Source organism: Cydia fagiglandana, chromosome 13, assembly GCF_963556715.1.
Source record: "Cydia fagiglandana chromosome 13, ilCydFagi1.1, whole genome shotgun sequence".
NCBI lineage: Eukaryota > Metazoa > Arthropoda > Insecta > Lepidoptera > Tortricidae > Cydia > Cydia fagiglandana.
In genome coordinates, this window is record NC_085944.1 from 9,858,448 (window position 1) to 9,883,022 (window position 24,575).

General features: G+C 37.4%; 3 protein-coding genes across 4 annotated transcripts in view; 2 read left to right on the forward strand and 1 right to left on the reverse strand.

Annotated features, from left to right (window-relative positions):
* LOC134670200 (sodium channel protein Nach-like) overlaps window positions 1-14,084 on the reverse strand; it is a 31,112-nt gene extending 17,028 nt beyond the window's left edge. Inside the window, exon 1 of the mRNA XM_063527908.1 lies at window positions 13,957-14,084. The gene's annotated coding sequence lies outside the window, so the exon portion shown is untranslated. The remainder of the gene's footprint in view (window positions 1-13,956) is intronic.
* LOC134670217 (uncharacterized) lies at window positions 13,215-14,204 on the forward strand. Its single transcript, XM_063527937.1, has 2 exons — window positions 13,215-13,445; window positions 13,909-14,204. Exons 1-2 carry the CDS (start codon window positions 13,251-13,253, stop codon window positions 14,116-14,118), a joined length of 405 nt encoding a protein of 134 aa, XP_063384007.1. The 5' UTR covers window positions 13,215-13,250; the 3' UTR covers window positions 14,119-14,204.
* A 2,180-nt stretch (window positions 14,205-16,384) lies between these two features.
* Window positions 16,385-23,458, forward strand: LOC134670204 (pickpocket protein 19-like). Of its 2 annotated transcripts, XM_063527913.1 has the most exons (10): window positions 16,385-16,558; window positions 17,047-17,241; window positions 17,658-17,795; window positions 18,027-18,173; window positions 18,585-18,666; window positions 18,758-18,843; window positions 19,273-19,472; window positions 19,905-20,070; window positions 22,292-22,401; window positions 22,737-23,458. In XM_063527913.1, exons 1-10 carry the CDS (start codon window positions 16,449-16,451, stop codon window positions 23,006-23,008), a joined length of 1,506 nt encoding a protein of 501 aa, XP_063383983.1. In that variant the 5' UTR covers window positions 16,385-16,448; the 3' UTR covers window positions 23,009-23,458. The 2 variants fall into 2 exon arrangements, with proteins under 2 accessions (XP_063383983.1, XP_063383984.1); XM_063527914.1 differs by lacking the exon at window positions 17,047-17,241.
* Window positions 23,459-24,575: the final 1,117 nt, after the last annotated feature.

Consider the following 24,575-nt stretch of genomic DNA (forward strand, 5'->3'; position numbering starts at 1 on the left):
GTTCTGATGATGGGATCCATGAGGAATCGACGGAACTCCTCAAATCTTAAAGGCATACATATGGTGATTTTTGTGTTTTTATCAACAAATCAAGCATATACATTCAAAAACGTGACATTTGATGAAGTGGAACTGCTGATGATGATCAGAACAGAACTCTTCAACGACGCATAGTACATGTTTGGTGATTTCGAAATTCGATTTTGACTTGGACTGGGACCCGGACTCATACCCGGATCCGGTTCGGACCCGGACTCGGACTCGGACTCGGACCCGGACCCGGACTCGGACCCGGACTCGGATCCGGGCTCGGACCCGGACTCGGACCCGGACCCGGACTCGGTCCGGGACTCGGACCCGGACTCTGACTCAGAGACCCGGACCTTGACCCGGAAAACCACTATGATACCTAAACTAAATAAACCACTATGATTACCTACCATAAAATGTGGGTATGATGATGCCAAACCCCTCCCGCTCAAACTCCCGTACACCGCACCGCATGCGCCGTTAAGTGGGTTAGGTTAGATTTGAACTGCGATCCTCACAGAACCGAACAAAAGTGGGTTAGGTTTGGTTAGAACTGCGAGTCTTACAGAAACGAAATGCTACTAGAAAAGTGGGTTTGATTAGGTTCGAACTGCGATCCTCACAGAACCGAACTGCTATCAGAGAAGTGGGTTAGGTTAGGCTAGAACTACGACCCTTACGGAAACGAAATGCTACTAGAAAGTACTGGTTTTACCTCCTTTTCTACATAGTGCACCATCTACCATAATCTTTCACCGGGCCCCATAGAAGTCGGTTTTTTTTTCTTAAAAATTATTAGATATAGTTGTAGATTATGGTCGGTGAGCCATTGTATTACGGTATCAAGAGTACTATTTAATTTATGAGTTAGATCTTTGCTGTTTAAACAAGAGAATACAATAGAAATATCATCGGCGTATAGGATACTTTTAGTATATTCGGTGTTTATTATTTTTGCCAGATCATTTATATAAATTAAGAAAAGGATGCAGCCTAAAACACTGCCCTGCGGAATAGAGCAAGTTATTTGTCTTTTTTGTGATAATATTTTATAAAGAGAGTTAGTTGCTTTGTTAAAATAGTCTATTTCTACATATTGTATCCTATTTGTTAAATATGACTTGAACAATAAGAAACCGTTTTACACCAAAATTGCCTTACATTTTGTAAACTCTTCAAACTGCTTGAACAATTTTTGTCAAACATAGCTCAGAAAAGTAAAAGGAAACTCGCTTTCAGATTTCACAGACACGACAGACATTGGCGTCAAACTTATTGTACCTCTCTTATTGCTTGGGGGGTTAAAAATAATACTCAGGCAGGTGACTGAAAACTACCTAGTACCAATACCTATATACACGCAGTTTGGTGGAACCATGTCGCAATGTCAATAACTAATTGCGAGGTTCTACGATGGCCCGTAATTTCAAAATATTGATATAGACCGGTCAAATCTTACAAAAAAATCTCCTAAAAAAACAATGCGTGATGTAGTTCTGTATTTTTTGTATATTGTTTGTAGTCCTTGGAGGAATGTAAGACTATGTTTTGCAAGCAAAAAAAAGTTGTGCTCTCTGTGTAATTTGCGAAAAACTGCAAAAATTTCAGACTTTTTTCAGAATTTACAGATTTATTGTAAAACTATGGGTTTTTGGTCAAAACTTGCTATGTAATATTGAAAGTATATTAAATTTGGAACAATTTAAGCCCATAAACAGCGCCGTATGTCAAATAGTTCTTGAAATATGGGGCTTTAAAAAAAGGGTATTTTTTTCCTTGGAATGAAATTACAAGTTTTTCCTATATTTTAAGACAAATATCGGCACAACCGCTCATGCTATGATATATATTGCAATAAATAAAGTTATAGCAAATTTAATTACCTTTCATTTAAGTGCTAGAAAAAGTCAGTAAGTCTTACAGTACTGAAGTTATCGTAAAAAAATGAAATTGCTATAATGGGGAAGGCAACTCATGTATTGTTTAAGGCATTGTCAAAATCCCTTCAAAAGGCAGTACCATCGTCGAGAACGCAATATACGATTATCTTTTACCGGTTTTCCCCGATAGCAGTAGAGCGACGTCGGAGATCAACCATTTTTAAAGTGCACCCCTCTCTTAAGCACTTCAATTCAGTAATGAAATCAAGACACCATCTGTAGTTTGGCTTGTTTCTCGGCTCCATTTTTTGCTTGTAGCCATAGATCCCACGATGCCGATTCCGATTTAACAATTTGTTATGATTTTGAACTTGTTTTCATACGACCGACCTTGACGGTAATAATTATAGTTCACGGCAATTGGCGTGGTGTTGGATAAACACACTGAAAGCCATGTCACTAGTATCTAGCTCGCGCTCGCTTATTGGTGCTCTTGAGTGAACTCTGAGTCGTGGTAATACAAGATCACGATAATATCCTAACCGTAACATAATGATTCATCAGAATCAGCTACCATTACCCACTCTAGGTAAACGTTTAGTTATAGGGCATGTATGTGACTCAGTCTTGTCATGTAACCAGTATATCAAAACTTCTTCAATGGTTTACCGAATTTACACAATAAATTACAAATTCATTTCCAATGGTTGTTAAGGCTGAAATGAATGTGGTGCTACTGCTCAGAGAGTTGTCAATCCATGGGTTGTAACTAGCAATACCTCTTTCACTAGTAGTATTTACTGTATAAAATAAATGTATTTATAGTAAAAAAATAAAAATAATTGGAAAGTAAATGGGTCAATTTATCAATAGAAAACAAGTAATTGTGTGGTTTTATGAAACCACGATACAAGTGAAACTTTTTTCTGATTGTAGATATAGGCATTTAACTAAAAATATTCGGAAATTTATCGGATTTAGGGTGTTCAAAACGGGTTTTTTAATCTTAACTTAATTAATATTCTCTTTAATTATCTTATAAAATCTCGCCCAACGCCAATCACGCCAGTTACTCAACATGATGCTGTAGTTCATTATTAATATCGCTTATACGAGTCAAGGGCTAAAGAAACCGGTATGTAAGCTTACCGATATGAAACAAATGTATGCAATCCGCCCGGCTTGGCACATCATGTTAACACACACTTATCTATACTTACCTACGTGTTTCGTTCAGTTCTTTTTCTATAAATGATTTGGTTTGTCAGTTTATACACCTATCTAGTAAAGACTAGTAGTAACAGGATATTGCCAGTTAAAACCCGTGGATTATAACACAAACGTATACCTAGAGTGGGTAATGGTAACTGATTCTGATGTATCAATTTGTTATGGTTAGGATTTTATCGTGATCTTGTATTACCATTACCACGACTCAGAGTACACTCAAGAGCAACAATAAGCGAGCGCAAGCTAGATACTAATGACATGACTTCCAGTAATTTCAGTGTGTTTCACCAACACCACGCCGATTACCGTGAACTATTGTCAAGGTCGGTCGTATTAAAACAAGTTCAAAACCATAACAAATTGTAAAATCAGAATTGGCATCATGAAATCTACGGCTACAACCAAAAAGTGGAGCCGAGAAACAAGCCAAACTACAGATTGTGTCTTGATTTCATTAATGAGTGAAAGAAGTGCTTAAGAGGTGAGTGGCGTGAGTGCATTTTAAAAATGTTTGATCTCCGACGTCGCTCTACTGCTATCGGGGAAAACCGGTAAAAGATAATCGTAGATTGCGTTTTTTTTTTTTTTATTATGCATGGGTTTACTCATGGCCACAGACTAGCCGAGGCGTAGACGTGGCCTACGATGGAGCGAGCTCGCCCAGAAGGTGCCTGTTCACTCTTGATTTGAAGGTTGCCGGGTTATAAGAGCACGGAAATATAGACGCCGGCAAGGAATTCCATTCCTTGGCAGTGCGCATAAGGAAAGTAGAAGTTCGTCGTTCTCGACAATGGTACTGCCTTTTGAAGGGATTTTGATAATGCCTAAAACAATACATTAGTTGCCTTCCCCATTATAGCAATTTCATTTTTTTACGATAACTTCAGTACTGTAAGACTTACTGACTTTTTCTAGCACTTAAATGAAAGGTAATTAAATTTGCTATAACTTTCATTGCCATATATATCATAGCATGAGCGGTTGTGCCGATATTTGTCTTAAAATATAGGAAAAACTTGTAATTTCATTCCAAGGAAAAAATACCCTTTTTTTAAAGCCCCATATCTCAAGAACTATTTGACATGCGGCGCTGTTAGTGGACTTAAATTGTTCCAAATTTAATATTCTTTCAACATTACATAGCAAGTTTTGACCAAAAACCCATAGTTTTATGATGAAACTGTAAAATCTGAAAAAAGTCCGAAATTTTTGCAGTTTTTCGCAAATTACGCAGAGAGCATAACTTTTTTTTGCTTGCAAATCATAGTCTCACATTCCTCTAAGGACTATAAACAATATACAAAAAATACAGAACTACATCACGCATTGTTTTTTTATTGTAAGATTTGACCGGTGTAATAGGAGATACCAATGAACTGTTGGTAAATGTCGTAACCGACTATTACAGGGACAAAAAATTTGTTTGTTTTTTCAGATGGCTGAGATACCTATAATAATTAATTAAGTATGGTTCCAAAAACATCGCTATTTTGTTTTGAGCGGGTGATGTCAAGATTGTCAAGTGATTCAGGTTTTTAATTATTAGATATCGAAAAGTCGTGGTTTTGAACTCTGGTTCGTGTGAATGGATATTGTACCTATTGTACAAAATGTCATTTGATGACCACTAGCCATTTAGTTAAGAAAAAAGAGTGTGCACAGAAATTTAAAGACGCTTTGGGAGCTATTAAGCCCCTTTGATGCATGAGAAGTACACAATATGTGCCCAGAACATGGGCCGAGGAAGTGGATGTTTTATATGTAGGTATATTCACGGTCCGGCCAATTACATTTTTTTTTTTATAAATATGGGACAGAGAATTTTTCATTAATTTGTATCAGTTAAATACATATATATAATATATCCCAACTACTTAACATTAGGCGCTAAATTTAAGGGTTAGAAGAGATTTATATAAGCGCCTATTTACTCTTTAGGTGTTGTTAGTACTCTAAAAATAGGAGTTATAGCCGGCTATAACCCCGTTTTAACCCCGGATTGGGCACAAATTTTATCACCATAAGATTTATAACAGTGCTACAGTAGGGTTAGCGGATAAAAAAAGAGACATAAGAGCGGTATAGTGGAGCTACAATAGTGTTAATTAATTCTTTAGGAGCTAGATGGGTTGCATATAGGTGACTACAAACTGTTGTAGTAGAAGAGCGCTAAAGTAGTGTTGTAATAGCGTTGATTAAGTACTTAGTATTTAAAAGGGTGCCAAATAAGCGAATACTAACTATTTGAGTAGTAGTGTAGGACCATATAGATGATACTTTCAGCTTTAGATGGTATATTAGCATTTTAAGTCAATATTTGTAACACTCAAGAAGGTAATTGCACATTTTTTCCTTAACCCTATCTGCTTTGGTTGCAGATGTTTCCATTTTGTATTATTATTCGTAAGCTTGCTCTGTGACAGCTTGAAGTGAAATGTAATGGCGGATAATTAAAAGCAAATAATTATTTTAGTTCACTGATGCAGGAGTTATCTGCGGATTTATGATGGCGAAATTAATTACACTGTCAAAAACTATATGTATTACTAACAAAATTTTAATGGGCCTCTGATCCTTTGCATATTTATCTGATTATAATATTTTTTTATTTGTGGTCCACCGTATTTAATTTTCGAAAAATTACTCAATATACGTGAAGTCCGGTTTTAAATATAACAATACTAACATTAGGTCAATATTGAGTAAAAGTATCGATTTTTATGAAGTATTTACGTTCTAATTAATAATTTTTGCTTTGTTTATTGATTCATCGGTCATCTTAACATGGCGCTATAGGCTTAGGTTCTAAGTAAGACTCTAATAACAGTATAAGATGTACTAAGGTATTGAATACCGCTCGTCTGCGACTACATGATCGATAATGGTGACTGATAACTTCTCTTTTCGACTGTAAGTGATACAAGAGGGTTAAGTAGCGATTATGATACACGGAGCTATAATAGTACATTATTGTCGAGGCTCGGAAGTAGCTACTTGCAGGCTGAGGATTCGTTTTAAACGGACGACCTTGGGAGTCCGTTTAATTGAATCCGAAGCCAGCAAGTAGCCTTCCAGCCGAGTCATATATAGTGCTTTTCTCAAAAATGGTGCAAAAAATATAAATATCATAGAAATATTTTACAAAAGCAACATTCTTACGTATATATTTTCACAGAACAAAGCCCTTGCCGCCTTATTATTTTTTTTAATAAAAAAATAGAAGTGTATTTTTCTGCCGAAAATACGCCAACCTATTTGAGACAGCTAAATAGTCGCGGTACTAAATCATCTGTTTGGCTGTTTAATGGGCCTGTGCCTTCATTTGATATGGCCATTTCAACTTTTAAAAAGTTTGGAACTCGACAAATAATGGAATTTGTATGCAACATTGCAGTCCTAAAATCGAGACTGCAATGTTTTTAACTTTTTAATTTTTGACTGACCAATGACCATAAACTCCGCGCTTCGCGACCTATTTTTTAGATGGCAAAGTCGACTTTGCCGTCCATTTTTGAGAAAAAGACTTTTTATCGCCTGTTTAGAACCTTAAGTGAAAATTGCAGCTGCTTATTACTCATCTAGATATTAAGGTGGTAGAATTCACTTTGAGCTATAAACACTACGACGATTACGACGCATTATAGCGGCCAAAACGGCTACTGTGGATCTTAAAGCTATACATGGACCTCTTAAAGACCTTGATGTCACCAGAGCCTGTAAGCTTAGAATATGTAGCTATTCTACAGCCGTTTTATGTCTTTAAGTGATAAAATAAGTGCTAAGTGTCGCTTAATTGTTTGTTGGGATATGAGGTATTACTAAACGTTTAAAAAACGGATTTCAAATAGGTATTAGTCCTTGACCAGTACGACAATCGAGACTACTTATCAATTAAAAACACTTCTATTTTTAAGTAGGTAAGTACCTATAGGACTTAATTATGTAGCACATTTTTTCTCTCGACTGAATTTTATATCGTTTTTGTAAGTCCCTATTGTCCTTTCAAAATATTTCGATACTTTCAATGGGCACTCGTAGGCGTTATTGTGCGCTTCGTCGTGAAATTCTTCGTACTTTGTAGGTAGGTACTAGGTACCTAATTAAAGAACGAGATTGGATATAATTTTATGAATTCCGTTGCAATATTTTTAAATCATTACATATGTACACATTCAGTGATTGCAATCCGTGCAATTCAGTAAACAGTGTAATAATAAAATAATAATTTATATACTTACATATAATTGAATCCGCCCAATGGTGGGACTAACGCAACAGTGGTGGTGAGCGTTCTTTGATGCTCGAGGCATGTTCAAATGTGAGGCAACCACGGTGTGGACCGGTGATACTCTAAATATTCAATAATATAAAAAAAACTTTTTAGTGACGTGAAATGTGTTTGTGTTTACGTCAGTGAATGGATTTTTTTAACTTTTCCGTTCGTCTGGATAAATAGATTACTTATATGTACCTATACAATTAATTAATTTTAAAGGTAATTATAAAGTCAATTTATTTATATTTAATATGCATTATAATCTACATTGTATTGATATAAAATATTACTGATGTCGTTCAGGAGCCGTTTCGTTTCTTCAGGTTATTAAGGTAGCTGCCAATACCTCTCACGTCTCCCACAATGTAGTAGGTAGTGTTGAATGCCACAACAGTTACATGGCGATAATAAGTAAAATAACAATCAACTGTACTCGTACTACAGCAATAAGCGTAACGTAACTAACCATGGATATATCTTTTCGGACTGACATAGGATTTACAAAATGTTTGTAACATAAGAAACATATGAGTTGCTATTCATTATTTTATAAGTTTTTGCCCCAGAGTTCCGGCTTTTTGCGATAACCCATGGGTGCCGTATGGCAACTATAATCACAAAAATTAAGGCACAAGTTTTCACGAAAGCGAACACCAACCCAAGGGAGAAACTAGGCCTTTAGTCCGGTTTTCTCGCGAAGTTTTCCTTTACCGCTATTTTTAAGTTTCAATTGTGTTATTTCTTATAACAATAAGCGTTGTAAGCAGACATCATAAATTTTATAGCATTTTTGGTGCAGCGGAGTGGTGTTAACGGAATTGATATAGATAATTCCGACTGAAATGGTTAATTATAATTAAGGTTAATATTAACGTAATTAACGCTATTTCATTATTAGGGTTGAAATTGTTTATACCAATTCCGTTAACACTACTCCGCTGCACCGAAAATGCTACAAAATTTACGATATCTGGTTATAAGACATTAATTACGAGGATAATGTATTTTCAATAGGCTTAGACGCCCGAAGCCCGAAGTCTAATGTTTGAACGAACGTAGTAGGTACAGTCAACGTCAAAAATGTATGATTAAATTTTTCGCCATATTATAAAGAAGTGCCTAAAAGGCACAAAAGAGTAAACATAGGTTTGTTAGACCTCGACTTCACAAAGTGTACAAGAATTATTTATATTATTATCTTATATGTACAATTTACCGTAATATTTTTTCTAGTATAATTTACCCCAAGTTCATAATAAATATTCGTATCTTAAGCAAGCCGTATCTTGAGTAATATACAGGGTGTGTCTGACCTTGGGGCTTTAAATCCAGCGCTCGATTCTACTTACTTTTTTATACATTTTGGCTGATCAGATGTCGACGTTTTCTATGGGAAAGCCAAAAAATTTTCCCCGATTTTAGGGTTGGTCCCATAGTAAAAGTAGCTCAATTTAGCGAGTAAAATTAAGCCCTGGAATTAAAGCCCCATGGTCAGACACACCATGTATAAGTAAGTACAAGTATAACGTTAACGTACAGCTACAAATCGAACGCCTATTTATATGTTTATTATCCATTAAGCTAGAACAACGAAGCCTGACCGCGCCTTATAGTAAATTTAAATTTTATTATGACCAGTTAGTGGGTGGAAATGCGATATTGCACAAATTTAACAATGCATATTTATGTATGAACCAATAATTTCTAGATCTTTACGCTGTCTCACCTTGGGCTTATGAAGATTATGAAAAACCGAGTTTTATTTATTACTTAATTATCCTTTATATGCATTCAACAATATGTATAGCAGCATAATAGAAAATACCTATACGTGTTTATTTAAACGTTATTGCACAAAGTACAACTAGGTAGAAATGGCAGACTTAATGCCAAATCGTATTCTCCGCCAGTCAACCATAGGCTAAACCAGACATATGTCAAGAACGTAAAAATGTTCCGTGTTACGGCCTAACTTGATTTTGTTTTTATATTTGGGCCAAGACTATTTTATTACCATTACGATATAAGTATTTATAAGTCTCTATTAGGTCTCTAACTTAAGTTACCTACTATAGCGATATAAACCCTTTCCCCCGGATCTACTATTTTCAAGTAGAGCTATAAAGGTTAATCGCAACTAACCTGATTAGAAATTATGTAAGTATGTACTTCATTTTTCAGGTTTTATACGCATAGGTATTTAACTAAGTATGAATACTTATTAATTAATTAATTTTACACAATTTAACAATTCTAACCGTTTACCGTGCTTTTAAGTTTAAGCGAAATATCCGTTTGTCATAAGAATAAGAATAAAAATAAGAATAAGAATGGTTTATTGCCACATACATGAAAATAACCTAGAGTTAGAATTACTTACATAATAAAATACAATGTCGTGTATTGGGCCATACATTCCACGACTGTTATTTTTCCAAACAGACTCTAGTGTCGCAAAAACAGTATTTCTATAATTCTTTCCTCTTGTAACTTGTTTCTATTGTGGAAGATTACCGGTCGTTCAAATATGAACGTTGACGCATGCTAATATTAATCTCGGCCACTCGCATTCATTATAATCTTTGATGAGTCAAGGGTAGCCCCAGTAACGCTACAGGCGGTACTCATAAAGGTTACTTACAAGAACATTCTAGAGAGCGTTGACCAACGTTTGTTTCTGTTCGATGTATTAGGTACTAACAGAGGCGTAACTAGGGGGGGGTTGGAGGGGGCACGTGCCCCGGGCGCCGTCCAAGGGGGGGGCGCCAAAATGAGCAAAAGACCTGTACCTCTCCGCCTTGCTAAAAGGCAGCAGGGAAACTTTTGTCAGTCATATTTACCACCACTGTGAAGTGTGAAATGCGGATGGTATTCTGGCCCACAGCGCAAAAGAGAAAGCCGATCTTTTACTCTTACTCTTTTTGCCTCGAACTCGACCTTGACAGACGACGGTAGCGCCCTACCGCCCACCATCCCGCAGTGCGAATACTCTATGCAAGAAACTTCCATCAAGGCGGGAGTTGCTATGCTTTCGTTTTATAAGGCGAGCGGGCCGAGTGCTTCAGAGTTGTGTCCCGTGTTAGCGCGTCTTTTCCGTTAGGGGTCTCCTGTCGAAGTTACCATCTTATGGGCTCTCCAAGAGACTACCTATGCGAATGGGTCGCTAGCCCTTTGTCCGGCAGGCGCATATGAGCCGTAGTAGACGGAACCTGGCCGCGTAGCCAAGATGCCAATCGCTTACGCTCTGTAGCGATCGAAACGCAACTGTCACTGTCACACTAATAAGGAAGAGTGATAGAGAGACATAATGCTTTTCGTTGTCGAAGCGATAGCGATTGTAACCTTGGCTAGGCCGGCTGCTTCAATAGCTGCTGCATATCTGTGACATGTTGTCAATCGACGACATTCATCGATATGCGGACGACAGTACTATACAAGGATGGCTAAAAAATAACTAAATTCCCGTTGCCAGGGAGGTTTTGGGTTTTGGGACTGAGCAACTTTTACTACGGGACTAACCCCGAAATCGCGAAAAAAAAAAGTTTAATAGAAAATGGACCAGCCAAAATGTAGGAAACAGCCAAATTTTTTTTCGCGACTTAGGGGTTGGACTAATAGTAAAAGTTGCTCAGTATAATCCAAAAACCTGCCTGGCAACGAAAATGCAGTTATTTTTTAGCCACCCTGTATACCTACAGGCTGGTCCAAACCTTGACGCCCATAATTTTTTTTAGAATCCTCGTCATGGGTTATCAGAATATACCCCATTTACCAGATGTTAGCCGATTTTTCGTAGTTTTCGAGACTTATAACTTTTGTTAAGAAATTCTGGAGTGAAGCTTTGCTTTGCTTTTCTGCCTTCTAATAATTGTTCGTGGTATTTGCACTGATAACTGAACTGGACTGAACTGAAATAGCGATGGGGAAGTGACCCCATAAAATAATAGTAGAAATAACTGTGTCAGGTATCGAGGCATTCTATCCAGAGTTTCGGTGTGGGATCAGGACAATTTAATCCGATTCAATCCTACCATGACTCAAATTTGCGCGTTTACCGCTAAGAAAACCTCATTTTTCAAGGCACAACCCTTCCCATGTCAGGGAGTATTGGGAGCCTAGCTCGATCGGTGTTGACATCTCCATCAGTGACGTCCAATAATTTCGTAGCCACCTTGCCGGGTAGGCTGCGCTCGTATCAAAAAAAAACTCGGTGTGCTCAATAAAGGGAGGCCACCGCCATACTTTACTCTGGGGTAGACTGATCCCATATATTGAGTACTGCTGTCACCTTTGGACAGGAGCACCTGGATGCCGCCTTGGGTCCTTCAAATCAGTCCAAAGCCGCGCTGTACCTATGAATAGAGATCTCCAAAAAAGAAGTTTATAAGTTTTAAAACGGTCGGCAACGCGCATGTAACACCCCTGGAGTGTAGACGTCCATAGGATGCGGTGACCGCTTACCATCAGGTGGGTCGAAAGCTTGTTGGCCACCGATGTACTAAAAAAACATAGGTACCTACACTGTATTTGTCTACATTAAAAGTAAACTTATTAAAGCAAAAAATAACCCTTTCGTTTCGTTAAGCAGGCCACTGACGAGCCTTCCAAATGGATGCCGTTACAATGGATTCATCCAAATGGACGGCATCCTAATATTAAACATTTAAACATTGTACGTTTTTGACATTCACGGACCGATTTTGGATTGCAGCCACGCTATTTGGACTGTTGGAAGGCTTGTCAGTGACCACCTTACGTTCATTTCGTTTGGGGGGGGGGGCGCAAATTTGGTGTCTGCCCCGGGCGCCATATCCTCTAGCTACGCCTCTGGGTACTAACAACAAATCACTTCACAAACCTATGGTAGGTCTTATTTCGTTGCAATAAGATTTAAGAACAGTCACCAGTCACTCGATCGTAAGATGTACGCACTCGTTTGAAAGTGAATTTGACCTTAACCAAGTCATTGTCCGGTGTGTTGCGTGGGACATGGACGCATCTTGAGGCATCTTAAATACTTGTCCGCATGCGTGCGTCTTTGTTGTGTACGTTCTATAAAAAAGGATGGCTAAACACTTGCATGCACGTTGTGAGACCGTAATTTTACAACATTGACCCACATAGTCAAGTTGTGGTGTGGCTTGTGGCATAAGCTCAAAGTGTACAAAACAATGTCTGTTATGCTAGGAAGCCTTTTGTTTATTTTAACAAAAGAGCGATCAATACAGCGAGAATGAGTAGATTAACTGTCTTAATAAGAAAGTCTTCTGTTTACGTTTTTTTTAAACCTTCTTTTCGTCTTTTTTGTCTATTTTAGGGTTAACCTAAACAAAAACAGAATATAGTTTAGGAATGTTACGGAGCTTCCCCTCAGGATCCGATATACCGGAAGTTCCGTTTGGATTTACACTTCCGCCTCCACCTCCGCCTCCGGTATTTTAATTTCGTACTTCCAGCTCCGTTAAACTTTTACCGGAGTTATATAGGAGCTGAAAGAAATGCGTTGGCTGCGGTAGCGGCACGCGTCTACAAGTTTTGACGCAAAAAGCAACTCTGCTTCGGCTCCGCCTCCGATAAACGTTCGGATCCGGCTCCGGATTCGGATCTAGTAACGGCTCCTACTTCACATCCGCCTCCGGATCCGACTCCGTTAAAAAATTTTAGAAACTCCGGATCCAGCTCCGGCTCTGGTAAAGCCACCTCCGTAACATCTCTAGACTCCTTATTAGCTAATCAAGATAGGTACCTTCAGGCTTAGTCTAGTTTGAGGGTCATTTTTGTACCTAAGTAATTTTAGATTTCAATAATTTCATTTTCCTTATATTTCAGACACAATGTGGAAGTCATTATTTTTCGTGCTGGCAAGCTCATGGCTAGTGAGCTGTGTGCCTCCCCCCCACCCTTCTGTGATCCAAGCCAGGCGGGAAGAGGAGTTTTTACCACAGCACCTTCGGAGCAGAGCCCTCTACAACCCTCACCTCAGAGAAGTCCTGCCGCTGACGAGTTTGCTCCACAGTGGAGAACAGTTGGTAAGATGACAATTTGAAAAAGATAGGATAATTGTTTTAAATCTATAGCGAGAGAATGACTGAGCTGCGTGCAACGTGCATCCCCCATACAAGGCGGGAAGAGGAATTCCTACCAGCAGCGGCAGCAGCACCTTCAGAATGTACCTTTACTGTATTTGTCTCACCTCTACTAACTTGCAGCACCTCAGCTCAAATAAATATTTCCTCTTATGAGCTTATTTCACAAGACTAGTATTCTTTTTTCAGACTGGCTCTATGTATGTCTTATAAAGTAGATCAATCAACCGATTTAGTGATCTCGTGTTTCCAACGAAAAATGAACCATTCGAATTTTTTCCTCTCCTTCGCATTATTCGGCCAATTGATGTGAGAAATGCGATGTAGTACAGTATCCTGTCCTGCCTAAGAGCGAGTTTTTAGTTATGAAAACGAAAAAAGAGTTAACTGTTTTTTTTTTCAACAGGTGTACGAAAGAGAATCAGACAAAGTGCCTCGCAGCAAGATATACAACCTTCTGACTCACTCCGGGCTGGTACCGAGACAGTTCCACCAGCATCGCCAGTTCCATCAATTCCGGCCAGTGCCGCAGTTCCACGCGCCACAGTTCCACAGCCCTCCGGTGTTCCACGACCCGCCCTTCTTCCCCAACCCAGATGTACTACAACGCTTGTAGATATCCGCTATGAAATCAATAGGTTATTTATTATGACTCAAAGTAAACCATATTTAGCAATTATTGCTCTATAGTAGCCCATTAACCTACATGTACCTATACTTATTTTTAAGTGTTAAGGCGCTCTTATAGTTGAGTTTTACGTTTCCGAGGGGGTGAAGCAGACGAGTGGTAGAACAGGCGGGCGGGCGCCCCGCGCACCCCGCCGCACCATTCCCGCGCAGCACGTCTACATCCTTATTCTGGCGCCATCGGTATTCTGAATATTCTGATTTGTCAGTTCCGGGATTTTTTCCGGCAAATAATATCGAATAAGATTTATTAGCAAATTCGTAATTTAATGAGTACTTAATGAAATTATATACAATATGAGAGTATACCCCGACAAACTAAGAACCTAATCAAATTATACCCAATTACTATGAGACAGAAATTAGTACTTAAGTACTTACCTTAAAAATATAATAGAGTTAGACCAAGAAAATTCTGCAACGATTTTGATTGCACACGCAGTGCAAGTGTTATTTTGAACGACAAACCTTCATGAAATTATGATTAACACTTGCACTGCGTGTGTAATCAAAATTGTCGCAGACTTGGTCTAATTCTAGAAGTCAATTTCGGGCAAGTAGGTATTGAAAATAAGGAGGAATAGGAATACTGTAGTTCGTTTTTTTTAGCATTAGAAAGTACTTGAAAGAAGGTAAGCGATCTAGACAGGTCTTTTAATTGAATGGCGCTTTTTAAAAATCAGTAACTATTACTTATGAAAGCTTATTTTATATATTGGGACTTTTATTTTATATAAAATCAATCAACATTTGGCATGATGTGTCACATCCCCGTAGCTGCAGGCGTCCATAGGCTATGGTGAATGCGGGTCGTATGCTGGCTTGCCACCAGTGTGGTATATAAACAGCATTTTTTGGAATAAATTTCCATATAGCACGGTACGGACTTGGCGGAAATAAGGTAGAAGTACTAGTGCACAACGCTGCACCTAATATTAAACACAAAACCATTTTAGGCATTTTTCGACCACTTCCCTTAAAACGCATGTAGGTAACTCGGAAACTAAAAGCGGTGAAATGGTTAGGTACCACTCGGAAGCCGGTGTTGCTCGAAGGGTACCACCATACACTAAACACTCCCACATAGGTATTTGAATCCCGGACACATATGTTTAAAAATGATTCAATTTGAAATAGCCTTTAATAAAATTTGTTTACACAATTTATCAATCGTGACTGAATTCCGGATTGGTTAGACGGGTGTGTGCCTTTGCTTCCCAACTTGTTATAAATTGACAATATGACGGGCGAATGTCTGAAATGTCACAGTAATTAAGAATTATTTTGCTTTTCTTCGTAAGAATGTTGAAAAACATTGTGTGTATAACATATTTGCATATTTATACAGTGGTTACCCATTTTATGAAACGTCCACTAAACTAGCATAGGTCCGACGCTGGCAGTGGCCACGGGCGTACTGGCGCGGGGAATGGGCGCAAGGTATTGCCGCGTAGGGTGTAATTTAGTAGGCAAAAGTTGAATTCATAAAATTATGAATGAAAAGATTAACGTATCGATAAAAGGACCAGCAAAAACGAAGATTTACTTAAAAGCTATCGAATGAGGTAAGTTTCATATCCATTTTCGTCGTAGTACTTCTAAAATATGGATCAAAAGACTGCTTTAAGCATGTTTTCAACTTAAGATTCTATCGAGAAAATAATGAGCCGTTGTGTTTCTGACAAGCAATAACGTAGTTCAAGGACTAAAGTTATACATACTAGAAAATAATGCATGAAATCCTTGTAAAAGTCTGTAAATATGGTTACAAAAAAGCGCATTTTACTACACACCGCGCCTTAAAGTGTGTTATGTAGTTAGTAAACTCAATTATCGCGACCTTGGTGTTGAAAACACGAAAATAAATTAACACGATATAATGCATTTCTGTTTGGCATTGGTTGATTGGTGTAACCTTGAGTAAGGTATTTTTATGCTCGTGCATAATAGTCATTGTGCAACATCACAGACACGAAATTATGTGATCAGAACTAGCAATTATGAAATTAAATATTTAATAACGAAATACCAAACAATGCATTATTATTCAAAATTTTCATTCCTCGTTGAACAGTCAACGGTAAAAATATGGGTGTACAAATCATTTCAAAAATATGTCCCATAACTCTTATGTCAGTGAATTAAGAACTATGGGACATATTTTTGAGTAAGTTGTCTACACCCATATTTTTACTTAACTTTACAGTGATTTGAGCGTAAAATATATTTCGAAATGGCTGAATAGACTCGAATGTTAAAATGACGACGCCGCCGACAACGTGCAAGGCACTTGTAAAAGATTATTGCGAAAACTGTACATTTGCTGGAGTACACTTTATTGCTGACGATACGAAACATTGGTTTGAGAGGTAAGTTATAATATATTGTAGAGTACCTATACTATACTTACAATAGTCTACAAGCAATGGTAGAAAACTAAAACACGTTGCAAGTGGGCTCTAAATCGTTCTCTTGTCATTGTAAGTCAGGATGGGGTAATAAAAACAAAGGGAGGGAGAAAGATCACAATCACACCCTCTGAACATTAAGGTCTAATATTGCGTTAGGTACTCACTTTAAGGCACACCCATTTTATTATTTGTACTAATTTTTGTACTAATGTCAAAGACCTAGCAAACTATTCAGGAATTTTTGACCCATAGGTTCAAACTTATTAAATTATTTAATTTTGTTAGATTTCCGAATTGAGACTTCACTTTGAACTTTGAAACATGTAGGTTTCAATGTAAAGGCCCAACGGAGCCGACATGTCCCGTTTGATAAAGGTTCCTTTTAAAATACGTAGAAAAAAAAGAGACTTTACTTTAAATAGAGTCACATAATCTTATAATTCTAGATGGTTCTGGTTGGCCCTAGTGATTCTCTCGTGGTACGGTTCCGCTATCCTGATCATAGCAGCATGGGATGCGTTTCGGGACAGCCCCATCAGCTTCGGCTTGGAGACCACGTACACCAAGTGGGACACGGAACTGCCCTCGGTGGCCGTGTGTGAGGCCGCTAATGATGATAAACTTTTCAGCGTGTGTGATGCGTAAGTCAGCTAGACCCTGACCTGCTGCTGAGTTACGTTCTCGCGCGTGACTCCATACATCAAGCGCGACTTCAAGTATGGACTCGCGCGCGAGAACGCAACTTATGATAGACCGTCAGGTCATCAGATTTAGGTATGCCTAAATGATTATGTGGTAACATAAAATAATTAAAATAAGTACTCAATTAAAAATTAAAAATGTTTAATGGATTTACTCTTGTCCATAGATTTAAAAAAACAATTCGTGAAAATATATTCACTCTGCAACGTAACATGGAAGAAATACTTGCCATGTAATTTAAAAGTGTACATACGTAGGTACTTACTTGGATGTAAATAAATACCTCTATCTCTACTTATTAGGTTCTCTGCTAAGCACTCTGGTTCTGAGGAGACGCTTCTACGTTTTGTTTCAGTATTTGGCCTCCGGACCACCTTTTGGATCTAGAAGACGCCTTAAAGGACATCACCTACTTCCGTGGAATTTCGTACAGTCTCACCGAAGTATGTGCTATCGAAAAGCCTGACCCTGGGTGTATATTGTCTAATTACAGGTATTTTATATAATGTTACGATAAATGTTTTATGAAATGAAACAAAAGGTTGAGGCTCAGGTGAGTACTGTGAGTACAGAATACATATAAGAGTTTTCACGGCGATGGATCTTTTTTTTTATGAACATCGTAGTCAGCGATAAAACCTCAAATTGACAACTACATGCATGAAAAGTCTCAAATATTTTTTTTGCTTACTAGTTGTATAGTTATGTTATATTTATATTACAGCTACTACGCCAGTTTGATACGCAGTACATGCCCAGAATTCATAGTAAACTGTTCTTATAACGACGTGCCTTTCGACTGTTGCGAATACTTCCAGCCGATAGAAACTGACGTGGGAACCTGCTTTATCATTAATTCCATTCAAACTCAGTATGTTACAGTTATAATTATAAACATCTAAAGCTTAACTTTCTTTGCTGTTACCTAAAAGAATAGGAGAGCTTAGGTCTGCTTAAAAAGCTTAAGCTTAGGAGCTATTTAAAAACGGCGTGGACCGATGGGCTTAAAATTCCGCGAAGCCGCGAAGCCTCCCATTCGGAATTACTTCGCCTACTTAGGACTGATAATTTGAGCTTGATAAAAGTGTATTTTAGCCATTCCGATAATGTTTTTCTAACAGTTTCTATATTAAATTAATTCTGCAAACGGTGCCATAAAGCTTAGAAATAGATTAGAAGTGGAAAAATCTCTGTTTCGGGCGAGGATTGAACTCGTTGAACACTAGCCCATCGCTCTGCCAACTAAGCTACCGAGACTTTCACACGATATTCTATGTTTTAGGAAACCAAAACCATTTCCGATGGTAAGCAATATGAGAAATAAGCGGTCAAGCATCAAGTTCGAATTGTTATTGCCCTCAACGGTAAGACTTACTGAGAATTGTTATCTACTCATATGTAACATATCAAACACTTGTACAATTTGTACAAATTAATCATTTATATGTTTGACAGATGTACACATTGGGGAATGATGAGGTACCAAGTATTACTACGTTACAGTCATCTACTATGAAAATTCAACTCGGACATAAATATAGGTAATGGCTCCTCTACACGATGGGCCCCAACGCCGGCCACTCCGAGGGACGCATTTATGCGTTAGAGGGAGCAAGTCATATTGCTGTCTCATTCTACCGCATGGCTGCGTCCCTTGGAGTGGCCGGCGCTGGCCCATCGTGTAGAGGAGCCATAATGTTTACCAATTTAATGTACCATTACTTTGAAGCATTCTTCGAAATCCGTAAAGTTTACTACCTATGTTTTAGAGATTAATACCAAGATATTAATTACTTTAGGGCTCATTTAGACGATGAGAGAACTTTCATTAAATTGCGGGTTGATCGGTCGGTTGAATTGGACGTACCTAACCAACATACAGTCCGCAATGTAACTAAAATCGTTTAAATCCGCCCTTAAAACTCTCCGACGTCCGCCGAAATTATGCACACATAAGTATAATATTTCAGTCGCCAAGTCGCAGTGCGGGATATCGAGAATGACCCACTAATAGTAGAGACGACCACAGAGCAGCGAGCTTGTAGGTTCCACGAAGAGAATGAGGACGGCCTGTACCCGCACTATTCCTACAGTGCATGCACCGTGCTGTGTCGGAAACGAGCGCAGATGGACATTTGTAAATGCAACGATCATTTTATGCTTGGCACGCGTAAGTTTTCTTCTTATGGAGGTACGCTTTGTAGAAGGTAAAAGTGGTACCAATATGTAGAACTAATGACTTTTGAAATAATAGTAACCCGGGGCTTCAAAGAGAAAAGAAATTTGCTGAGATAAGAGTGAGGGCAATGTCTGTCCGACGCCAATTTAGACTAGATATAGATTATCTTTTAGTGTAAAAAATATTCGCATGTTTATTTTATTAACGCTGCAGACTTTACCTAATACTTAGCTAATTACCACCACCACCACATCTGATCCCAGTGATACTACTTAGGTACGACTAGTACGAGTTACTTGGGTAATACTGATATTTCTTCTCAACCCCCAACCTAAACGCATCCGGAATTCAGATGTAATAATGCCTAAGCATCAGAGCACTGTCATGATTTGTGACGATGTTAATCAATACTGTAATTTCTAGCTGAATCAGATCGCTGCAACATATCGGGTCTCGCATGCATTCACGCGAACGCCAACTATCTAACCACCCTCAAACCGCACTGGGCCACCCGACCGGGGCTCTCTTGTGACTGCCTCCCATCTTGTGACGAGACGGAGATCACCATCATTAAAGACGTTGATACGTCGTAAGTAAAAACGAATATATAATACCCCTGAAAATATTTTTACCACACCAGCTCATAAAGGCTCTCTTTATATTTAATAAACTGAAGAGAAAGTTGCATTTTATCCATAAGAGTGGTAATTTGATGCAAATTTTAAATTTATTCCTTCTTCATTGGCTTTAAAGTGATAGTTTTGAATGATAATTATGTTAATAATAACGTTCATTTGTCTTAGTACTTTGTTTTAGTATTTTCTTAGCGTTGGTGTTGTAAAAATTGTTGTAGTGTTTATTATGGCAAAAGAAGCTCAAAGTACCTGGTACCAAAAATATTAAATAAAATTAGCTTACTGAGACAAAGTCCTAAATTAAGTAAATCCATGTTAAAAACTAGATTAAAAGAATATCTTCTCAATTAGAAAATGGAAAAATAATGTAAACAAACCAATTTATACACTTAAATATTTTTATTTAAACTAATTTATTTTTAAAACATATGTTAATTACTAATATTTTAGGGAAAATCACCTGCGTGAAAATTTTAGGTAATATGTCAAATGCTGACAAATACTGACATATTTGTTTACATTATTTGCCATTTCTACGAAACAATAGTTTGTATTTTGTATATTATATACTTACATGTGTGGCCTATAAAACTGTTAGTTTACGTTAAATATATAATTAGTTAAATAGGTTAAGTGTATAAAAACTGAGCGCATCTCGCCATCAAACGTAACAGTTTGGCGAGAATATAAATGTTTAGTTTCTAAGTTGTAAATTTAAATATATAAATAAATAAAAAAAAATAAAAAAAAAAACTCGGGTGCAAACTTTGTTTGATAACCCTCGTGCCTGTAAACCCTCGCAATGCTCAAGATTCCAGTTCTCGCTCATTTTACAATTTACCTAAGCACGTATAAAATAATATTACTGTATAGAGCAGTCCAACCAATGCAACGGGAAAGTACTTATAATCTAAAAATATATATGAGAACAGGTGTAGTTTAACGAGTTAATTTAGCTTAAGTACCTAGTTACTCCTAAGATTTCTAGAAATGAAATTTAATCAATTAAGTGAGTCTCAAATTAGCAAAGGAGTATCTAACTAACCGGTCATTACTCGAATTAGTGCGAGCTTTCCGCCTACCCGTTTTAAAATAAAATTAATATTTTCAGGCAAATTCATTCATTTAGGTACCTATTTTTTTTCTAAAGACAGCTGAGAGATACAATCACAATTGTATCAATATCTCTGTCAGTTAATTCGAATGGGTGAAGCGGGATCAAAGGTTAGGTAGATCATGTTACTTCGGTTTTCAACATTAGGGGTCATCCATTAATTACGTCACACGAATTTCTAGGTTTTTTTACCCCTCCCCCCCTCCTTGTCACACTTGGTCACATTTGGCAAACCCCTCCCCCCTAGTGTGACGTCACATTTTTTCTCGAAATCGCCAAATCGAATTAAGTAAGTACCTAAGTATTATTAATATTTTATCAAAATATTTTTGACGATATAAATATTAGTAATTTTATAACCCAAAACTGCTTAGGACAGAAAATTAAACGAATAAAAACGATTATCGTTTTAAAAACTTGTTATTTAAATGTACAGCGAATAAAATAATTTAAATAATTTTTCGGTTACTGATGAAGTTAAAGTGACGTCACAAAGTTTGTGCCTCCCCCCCTCCCCCATGTCACAATATGTCACATTTTCTTGACCCCCTCCCTCCCCCAAACGTGTGATGTAATTAACGGATGACCCCTTAATACTCGTACTTGATTGTATAGATTGCTCTATGTACCTACCTACATAATGGCCATGGCTATTGGGAAATACCGAATGTATCCCGTCATAAAAAATCTAAATGAATTAATTACCTACTATAATTTCAGTCAATTTTAATGCTTATTTCTTAGCTTACTTCTTGTATATCTTAAATTAACCGGAAAATTTGTATTTCTACTTTTAGGCAGTAGACATAAATATGAGATCAGTTGTGGTGTAATAGGTTAATTTAGCTTAGTTACTCCCAAGAAATTAAATTTTAATCAACTAAGTGAGTATCAAATTAGCAAAAGAGTAGGTATCTCTAACCGGTCTTTAATCGAATTAGTGCGAGTATTCCACCTACCCGTTTTAAAATAAAATGAATAGTCAATTTTAATGCTTATTTCTTGCCACGTGTATTGTATATCTTAAATTAACCGGAAAATTTGTATATTTCTACTTTTAGGCATCGCTCAAAGAAGGATAAGAAAAAAGCATCGGTAGAAATGGTCTTAGCTTACTTGCCCACTGAAAGGTACAAACGGAACGTCGTAAGGAGCCGCCTTGACCTCGTCGGTAAGATTAGACTAATTCTACTTAGTTTGTAGCATAGTATTTATGAGAAAGATTACCATAGATATTATTTTCGCATTCTTGTTGTATTTTTACCCACGAATAATTCAAGGTTGAAACCTTGTACAGTCGCAGAAACGGATAAAGGTCATTAAGTAGGTACTTCAGCAAGCGAAAAAGATTGAGCAACAAAATGGGTCACTGTGTATGTATGGAGTTTCTGTTCAATTTGACCCGTTTTCATATATTTTCATCTGTCTTTTTGTAAAGTTCTTGATGCCGTTTTATTTTAGACTTCATAATGATAATTAAATCGTAACTACTGCTTTTTTGTTTAGTATCCGTCGGCGGAACAACGGGTTTGTTCGTCGGAGCCAGCATTATAAGCTTTGTAGAACTGATTTGGTATTTCACCATTCGGTTCTGCATAAACATCTGGCTAGAACGGCGGGCAAGAAGAACTACTGCCGTACTGCCCCAAGACACTGAAATAGTGCGGATTGCGGATAATAGAGAGAATGATAATGAACAACGTCCGTATACTAGCAGCGGAGTCCCACAGTCCCAAGTAGAGTATGACAAATTTTATTCGCAATCGAGTAACAAATAACAAGTTACACCTAATAGCATAAGATTGCCTACCGCTTTTTATAAATACATAACTATTTGTCGAGGATGATGGGCAAAATGGCTAGTGTAGTAGCTTAAACATTTGTGTGTAGACAGATCCTTCAAGAAGCTTTCGAAGCAAAAAAACCAGCAATTAAGTCCCACAATCCCGTGTCCAGTATGAATTAATTTTATTCACAATCGATCGAACTGTTGTTATAACTCTGTTGAGAGAAGCTGAAACTTTTGCGCGCTTAGAATTTTCTGCCTCTAACTTTGCAACGTCTCATTTGTGTGAAACATTGTTTACATCGTGGCTTCACATTCCTATGCCGTGGGTAGAAATGTTGCAGTTGTTGGCGTATCGGTCGGCATTTACGCGTTACTGTAAATATACTATGTAAGTTAAATATCAAACTTGGAGGAATATTAAAGAAGAAATAATAATGTCTTAACTATTTAAATTTATTAATTGTACTAATGGTGAGGCGGCAAATAACACGGAGCTAATTTGGATTAAATTATTTTGGTAGGTATTTTTCTTTTAGGTAGAATTTAATGTTCAACTGTCTCAATCTCAATGTACGTTGTTCGCACACTTATTAAACTTAATTGAATTTAATTTTATCTTAGACAAAATCTTTTGTATAATTAAATTGAAGTACTTAAGGCGCGGTGTGTAGTAAAATACGCTTTTTTGTAACCATATTTACAGACTTTTACAAGGATTTCATGCATTATTTTCTAGTATGTATAACTTTAGTCCTTGAACTACGTTATTGCTTGTCAGAAACACAACGGCTCATTATTTTCTCGATAGAATCTTAAGTTGAAAACATGCTTAAAGCTGTCTTTTGATCCATATTTTAGAAGTACTACGACGAAAATGGATATGAAACTTACCTCATTCGATAGCTTTTAAGTAAATCTTCGTTATTGCTGGTCCTTTTATCGATACGTTAATCTTTTCATTCATAATTTTATGAATTCAACTTTTGCCTACTAAATTACACCCTACGCGGCAATACCTTGCGCCCATTCCCCGCGCCAGTACGCCCGTGGCCACTGCCAGCGTCGGACCTATGCTAGTTTAGTGGACGTTTCATAAAATGGGTAACCACTGTATAAATATGCAAATATGTTATACACACAATGTTTTTCAACATACTTACGAAGAAAAGCAAAATAATTCTTAATTAATGTGACATTTCAGACATTCGCCCGTCATATTGTCATTTTATAACAAGTTGGGAAGCAAAGGCACACACCTATCTAACCAATCCGGAATTCAGTCACGATTGATAAATTGTGTAAACATATTTTATTAAAGGCTATTAAATTAATCAAATTGAATCATTTTTAAACATATGTGTACGGGATTCAAATACCTATGTGGGAGTGTTTAGTGTATGGTGGTAACCATTTCACCGCTTTTAGTTTCCGAGTTACCTACATGCGTTTTAAGGGAAGTGGTCGAAAAATGCCTAAAATGGTTTTGTGTTTAATATTAGATAAGGTAGAAGTACTAGTGCTCGACGCTGCACTAGTATTCGACATGGGTATAGTGT